We start from the raw sequence: 7,905 nt of genomic DNA on the forward strand, positions 1-7,905 counted from the left end.
ACTGGGTTCTTTGGTGGCTCCTGCTTTGGTGCTGTCCTGGTTATCATAAAGGTTCTGAGATGGAGAGGTGGATGGATGGATGGATGGATGGATGGATGGATGGAGAGGAAGGAAGGGAGAAGATTTTTCAGACACCAACATGGAAAGAATGTGCATGGACTCGATCTCCAATCTTCTGTTCTCCAACCATGCTGGAGAGATGGTCAAGAGGCACCACCAACCATCAAGGTGGAGAAACCTGGAGGAGAACCGAGGAGCTGAAGAGGAGGAACTTGGAAAGGCAGAAGGGCAGAGATAGAAACCATCCTAATATATATATTTTTGGGCCAACGATGGAGCTCCCTGATGGACTTCATTGGGTCCTGACTTCCTCCAGGACAAAGCCACTCAGTCTGAAGCTCATTAGGTGACCTTGAAGGCATCTATTTTCTTCTTCTTCTTCCTCGGCTTCCGTTCCTCCTTGCTTCTCCTCTTGTTTTCATTCCTCTCTGCAAGACAACAAACGAAGGAGCGGAGTCAGGCTACTTCGTCCTGAGGCGTGACATTTTTGGCCAGGAGAACCCGGTGTGTCATTAGCAAGCAAAACATTTTTTTCCCCCACCAAATAGAACAACAACAAAAAACAAAACAAAAAAAAAACACCACTCCGCACATCTGGTTTCAACTCTCTTTTCATCACCAGCCCACTGGTGATTGGTTTTTGTTTTTTTGCTCCAGAATATTGTAAGGGCAGCCAGCGAGAGAAGCTTCGGAGGTGAAAATTTGCCCAACTATAGCAAAATTTGCAAAACAAGCTTGACAGCTTCTGAAACTATCTCTATCTGTCTGTCTGTCTGTCTCTATCTCTCTATCACCTATTATCTCTCTGTCTCTATGTCTGTCTCTGTCTGTCTGTCTGTCTGTCTCTCTCTCTATATATATATATCTACGTAGGTCTTTGGATATTCGGGTTTTCTCCCGCGTAAAACCCGAATATCCAAAGACCTACATACAAACACCCGCGAAAACCTCAGAAAACATATATATCTACCTATCTATCATCCATTATCTCTCTCTGTCTCTATGTCTGTATGCCTGCCTGTCTGCCTGCCTGTCTGTCTGTCTGTCTCTCTCTCTCTCTCTCTCTCTCTCTCTCTCTCTCTCTGTCTCTCTCTCTCTCTCTCCCTATCTATCATCTATTATCTCTGTCTGTCTATGTCTGCCTGTCTGCCTGTCTCTCTCTCTCTCTCTTTCTCTCTCTCTCTACCTATCATCTATTATCTCTCTCTGTCTATCTGTCTATGTCTGTCTGCCTCTCTGCCTGTCTGTCTCTGTCTCTGTCTGTCTCTCTCTCTCTATCTACCTATCATCTATTATCTCTCTCTGTCTTTATGTCTGTCTGTCTGTATGCCTGCCTGCCTCCCTGCCTGCCTGTCTGTCTGTCTGTCTGTCTCTTTCCCTCTCTCTATCTATCTACCTATCTATCATCTATTATCGCTCTGTGTCTATGTCTGTCTATGTCTGTATGCCTGTCTGCCTGTCTCTCTCTCTCTCTCTCTCTTTCTCTCTCTCTCTACCTATCTATCATCTATTACCTCTCTCTGTCTCTATGTCTGTCTATGTCTGTCTGCCTCTCTGCCTGTCTGTCTCTGTCTCTGTCTGTCTCTCTCTCTCTATCTACCTATCTATCATCTATTATCTTTCTCTGTCTGTCTGTCTGTCTGTCTGTCTGTCTGTCTGTCTGTCTGTCTGTCTGTCTGTCTGTCTGGCTCTCTCTCTTTATCTATCTATCTATCTATCTATCTATCTATCTATCTATCTATCTATCTATCTATCTATCTATCTATCTATCTATCTATCTATCATTTATTATCTCTCTCTGTCTCTCTATCTGTCTCTCTCTCTACCTACCTACCTACCTACCTACCTATTGGTGAGAGATTTGTACCTTCAAATTTGCAAGATTCCCTTAAGGTGGGCTTTGCAATAAAGATACAGGGAGTCCCCTAATTACAACAGTTCCATTTAGTGACCATTCAAACTTACAACTGCCCTCAAAAAAGTGACTTGTGACTGTTTTTCACACTGGTGACCCTTTTAGCATCCCCAAGATCACGTGATCAAAATTTGGCACACAGGTTCATCTTTGTGATGGGTTGCGGCGTCTCCGGGGTCACGTGATCCCCTTCTGCGACCTTCTGACAAGGAAAGTCAATGGGGGAAGCCTGTTTCGCTTAACAACCATGTCACTAACTTAACAAGGGCAGAGATTCGCTTAACCACTGTGGCAAGAAAGGTCACGAAATGGGGCGAAACTCAAGAAATGTCTCACTTAGCAACAGAAATTTTGTAGTCGTCAATCAAGGACTACCTATACTTTCCACAGTTCATTTAGCGACCGTTCGAAGTTACAAACAGCACTGAAAAAAGTGACTTATGACCGTTTTCCACACTTACGACCATTGCAGCATCCCCCAGGGCAGGGGTAGGCAACCTTGGCTCTTTTATGACTTGTGGACTTTAACTCCCAGAATTCCTGAGCCAGCATGGGGGAACTATGGCCCTTTCATGACTTGTGGACTTCAACTCCCAGAATTCCTGAGCCAACATGGAACTATGGCCCCCTCGTGGCTTGTGGACTTCAACTCCCAGAATTCCTGAGCCAGCATGGGGGGGAACTATGGCACCCCTCATGACTCGTGGACTTTAACTCCCAGAATTCCTGAGCCAACATGGAACTATGGCCCCCTCATGACTCGTGGACTTCAACTCCCAGAATTCCTGAGCCAACATGGAACTATGGCCCCCTCATGACTCGTGGACTTCAACTCCCAGAATTCCTGAGCCANGGAACTATGGCCCCCTCATGACTCGTGGACTTCAACTCCCAGAATTCCTCAGCCAGCATGGGGGAACTATGGCCCCCTCATGACTCCTGGACTTCAACTCCCAGAATTCCTGAGCCAGCATGGGAGAACTATGGCCCCTTTATGACTGGTGGACTTCAACGCCCAGAATTCTTGAGCCAGCATGGCTCAGCTTGGAATCCTCTCCCTTTCCCCTCAGCATGGCTGGCTGAGGAATTCTGGGAGTTGAAGTCCACCAGTCATAAAAGAGCCAAGGCTGCCTACTCTGCCCCAGGGTCACATGATCAAAATCCAGTTACCTGGCAACTGACTCGTATTTATGACGGTCGCAGCGTCCCGGGGTCACATGACCCCCTTTTGTGACCTTTGGTCAAGCCAAGTCAACGGGGAAGCCAGATTCGCTTAACAGGGAAGCCAGATTCGCTTAACGACCGTGTTACCAACTTAACAACTGCGAGGATTCACTTAACAATTATGGCAAACGAGGTCGTAAAATGGGGCAGAGACAAATGTCTCACTGAGCAACAGAAATTTTTTGGGGGGGTCTATTGTGGTCGTACGTCGAGGACTCCCTGTAGGCTTCGCTTATCTGGCTACGTTTCCCATCTGACCTACCTGGTGAGGCTGGACAAGGACAGCCCGGGGTGGGATTCCACCCTCCAGATCTTACCTCCAGGACAGTGTCTCTTCATCCGACACTTCCGGGACTCGGACAGTGCCGGACACAGGGCCACGTTCTCCTTGCCACTCTGGAGAGTCTCCCGGACTCGGATCTCCGAACCCCACTTGTACCCGCACATCCGCCCTTGTTTGGTGCAGGGGCTCCAGCTGCCCCAGGGGGCTGCCTCGCAGTTTTCTGGCAGGGGGGAAGGGAGAGGATATGGAGACACCATCAGGACTAGAAGCTTTTAAGAAGAGACGAGACAGTCACCTGTCTGAGATGGTAGACGTTCTCCTGCTTGAGCGGGGGGGGGGGGGGCTGGACTAGAAGACCTCCAAGGTCCCTTCCAGCTTCTATTCTATTCCATTTTCTATTCTATTCCATTTTCTATTCTATTCTATTCCATTTTCTATTCTATTCCATTTTCTATTCTATTCCATTTTCTATTCTATTCTATTCCATATTTCTATTCTATTCTATTCTATTTATTCTATTCTATTTTCTATTCTGTATTTCTATTCTGTATTTCTATTCCATTTTCTATTCCATTTTTTATTCCATTTTCTATTCCATTTTCTATTCTATTCCATTTTCTATTCTATTCTATTCTATTCTGTTCTGTTCTGTTCTGTTCTGTTCTTTCTGTTCTGTTCTGTTCTGTTCTATTCTAGTTATTCTATTCTATTCTATTCTATTCTATCCTATTCTACAATCTGTCTCTTCTCTTCTCTTCTCTTCTCTTCTCTTCTCTTCTCTTCTCTTCTCTTCTCTTCTCTTCTCTTCTCTTCTCTTCTCTTCTACAATCTCTCTTCTCTTATTCTATTCCATATTTCTATTCTATTCCATATTTCTATTCTATTCTATTCCATATTTCTATTCTATTCCATATTTCTATTCTATTCTATTTATTCTATTCTGTTTTCTATTCTGTATTTCTATTCCATTTTCTATTCCATTTTTTATTCCATTTTCTATTCCATTTTCTATTCTATTCCATTTTCTATTGTATTCTATTCTGTTCTGTTCTGTTCTGTTCTTTCTGTTCTGTTCTGTTCTGTTCTATTCTAGTTATTCTATTCTATTCTATACTATTCTACAATCTGTCTCTTCTCTTCTCTTCTCTTCTCTTCTACAATCTCTCTTCTCTTATTCTATTCCATATTTCTATTCTATTCTATTCTATTCTATTCTATTCTATTCTATTCTATTCTGTATTTCTATTCTATTTTCTATTCTGTATTTCTATTCTGTATTTCTATTCCATTTTCTATTCCATTTTCTATTCTATTCCATTTTCTATTCCATTTTCTATTCTATTCCACTTTCTATTCTATTCCATTTTCTATTCTATTCTATTCTATTCTAGTCTAGTCTAGTCTAGTCTAGTCTATCGCTTCTATCCTATCCTATCCTATCCTATCCTATCCTATCCTATCCTATCCTATCCTATCCTATCCTATCCTATCCTATCCTACTCTGTCCTGTCCTGTCCTGTCCTGTCCTGTCCTATCCCATTCTCTCTGGGCTGGGGGGTTTAGTTGCAGACGAGGGAGGGGGCTTACCTTGGCATTCCCGGGTGCTGTGCCAGGCCATGGTGTCAGGAGGACAGGTGTTTAAGCACTTCCCTTTGTGCAGGTAGAAGCTCTCTTGACATTTCATGCAAAAGTCTTTGCTGAAACAGCTCTCGCAGCTGGGTGACCGGCATTCTAGAACATAGAGGTGGCGCGTTAGAAAAAGCCGCCTTTAAGCCGGTGGGCTGACTTTGGGCCAATCCCCAGGAGACGGTGAGTTCTAGTCCTGTCTTAGACATGAAAGCCAGCTGGCTGACTTTGAGCCAATCACCAGGAGATGGAGAGTTCTAGTCCCACCTTAGTAATGAAAGCCGGCTTGCTGACTTTGGGCCAATCACCAGGAGACGGTGAGTTCTAGTCCCACCTTAGGCATGAAAGCCAGCTGGGTGACTTTGGGCCAATCACCAACCCTCTCTCTCAGCCCAACCCACCTCACAGGATTGTTGTGGTGGGGAAAACAGGAGGAGGAAGACCTATCGGATATGTCTGCTGCCTTGAATTATTTGTAAAAATACAAATAAATACATATAAAAATACAAATAAATAAATAAAAATAAGTCATATTGAATTATCAATATGACTGCGGTGGTTAAGCAGTGGTCACTTAAGCTATAGGCCAGTTTTCCTGAAAACCAAAAGTAAATGCTGGTTGTGGGGTCCTTGGTGTGCTATCTGAGCTGGGTGGTTTTATTGCAGACGTTTCATGACCCAACTAGGTAATATCATCAGCGGTAGTAGGAAGGGGGCATTTACTCTTGGTTTATAGACTGGTGGCTGCCCTATCAGGACCCAGGACCCCACAATTGTCGTCGTCGTCGTCGTCCTCCTCCTCCTCCTCCCTTCTAGCACTGATGATGTTACCTAGTTGGGTAATGAAATGTCTGCAAGAAAACAACCCAGCTCAGAGAACACCAATGACACCACAGTTCTTCTTCTCCTCCTCCTCCTCCTCCTCCTCCTCCTCCTCCTCCTCCTCCTCCTCCTCCTCCTCCTCCCCCCTACACACCCCACTCCCTTCTAGCACTGATGTTACCTAGTTATTCATAATTCATAATTAGAAAACTTTAAGATACTTCTGTACCCTTCTACCGCTACTACCCTCAAGAAAGAAATATTATCTTAATGGGAAAAAATATCAGAAATTCTGATAAAGCTGCATATTTCTTTTTCTTTTTTAAAGGAGTTAATAGGCAATTCAAGAGTAGAATGAATCTTCAAAACCCTCTGTTAACAGTCTGTTATTGTATTTAAAACGCAGAAAGCCTGCAATGGCTTCTTATCTACCCCAAGCCACAATCATCATTATCTCTGATCCATTCAGGATTCGGCAGGGATCAAAAGTGACAATAAAGGTTATTTTTTCTTATCGGTATATGTCAGGGGTAGGCCACCTTGGCTCTTTTATGACTCGTGGACTTCAACTCCCAGAATTCCTGAGCCAGCCATGCTGAGGGGAAAGGGAGAGGTTTCCAAGCTGAGCCATGCTGGCTCAGAAATTCTGGGAGTTGAAGTCCACCAGTCATGAGGGGCCATAGTTTCCCCATGCTGGCTCAGGAATTCTGGGAGTTGAAGTCCACCAGTCATGAGGGGGCCATAGTTCCCCCATGCTGGCTCAGGAATTCTGGGAGTTGAAGTCCACCAGTCATGAGGGGGCCATAGTTCCCCCATGCTGGCTCAGGAATTCTGGGAGTTGAAGTCCAGGAGTCATGAGGGGGCCAGAGTTCCCCCATTATGGCTCAGGAATTCTGGGAGTTGAAGTCCATGAGTCATAAAAGAGCCAAGGTTGCCTACCCCTGGTATATGTGTTTCTTTTCTTTTCTTTTAATGCACCTCTTTTTCAAATATTGTCTAGTTTTGTTTTTTCTTGGTAATTTTTTTTGAAGTTTCTATTATAATTTTTTGCATAAAGTTTTTTAAAAAAAATGTTAAAAAAGAAAAAACAGAAAGACATATAATAATAATAATAATAATAATAATAATAATAATAATAATAATAATAATAATAATAATAATAAAGTTGGACTTTGGAGGTCATCTAGTCCAACCCCCTGCTCAGGATCCTGAGGTTGCCCCAAATTGCCCGCCTTCCTTCTATGTTTTTATCTTGCTAACACGCTACTGACTCCTCCAAGAATTGGTTTTTTCACACCCTGGATAGTTACTGATGCATCGGTTGACTTCCTGGCCTCGCACCCCGAAGTAGCCCAGCGGGCAGGCGTGGACACAGGCCCCGTACTGTCGGATCCCGTCCCTCCAGATGAGCAGGAAGAGACGCTGCTGGCAAGAGACGCAGCCGTTGTCTTCGGAGCACATCACACAACCTGTGCAGTTCTCGAACATGGCGGCACTCACTGAAAGAAGAAGAGAAGAAGAGAGTTGGAAGGGACCTTGCAGGTCTTCAAGTCAGGAGGCCCCCGACCTTTGGGGTTTCTACAGAATAATTTACAGAATGACAGAGTTAGAAGGTCATCTAGTCCACCACCACCCCTGCTCAGGCAGGAAGCCCTATACTATTTCAGACAAATCGCGGTCCAATCTCTTCTTAAAAACTTCCAGTGCTTGAGCATTCACAACTTCTGGAGGCAGGGAGTTCCACTGGTTAATTGTTCTCACGGCCAGGAAGTTTCTCCTTAGTTCTAGGTTGCTTCTCTCCTTGATAAGTTTCCATCCGTTTTTTCTTGTCCTGCCGTCTGGTCAGTGATGGGATTCAAATATGTGAACAACCGGTTCTCTGTGCGTGGATGCCGCTTCCAGAAGTCCATTCTGGACCTGGGCAACAAAAAATTAGCTACCGGTTCTGCCGAAGTGGTGCGAACTGGCTGAATCC

At 44.4% G+C, this 7,905-nt stretch overlaps 1 protein-coding gene across 1 annotated transcript; it reads right to left on the reverse strand.

Annotated features, from left to right (window-relative positions):
* Positions 1 to 402: 402 nt before the first annotated feature.
* LOC107300436 (R-spondin-4-like) lies at positions 403 to 7,429 on the reverse strand (the record flags this gene model as incomplete). Its single annotated transcript, XM_015829765.1, has 4 exons — positions 403 to 488; positions 3,517 to 3,702; positions 5,070 to 5,213; positions 7,241 to 7,429. Coding segments are annotated over 4 exons (605 nt in total), but the record flags the coding sequence as incomplete, so codon positions are not given.
* Between the last annotated feature and the right edge of the window lie 476 nt (positions 7,430 to 7,905).

This window comes from Protobothrops mucrosquamatus, unplaced genomic scaffold, assembly GCF_001527695.2.
Source record: "Protobothrops mucrosquamatus isolate PMUCROS unplaced genomic scaffold, P.Mucros_1.0 scaffold7064, whole genome shotgun sequence".
Lineage (NCBI taxonomy): Eukaryota > Metazoa > Chordata > Lepidosauria > Squamata > Viperidae > Protobothrops > Protobothrops mucrosquamatus.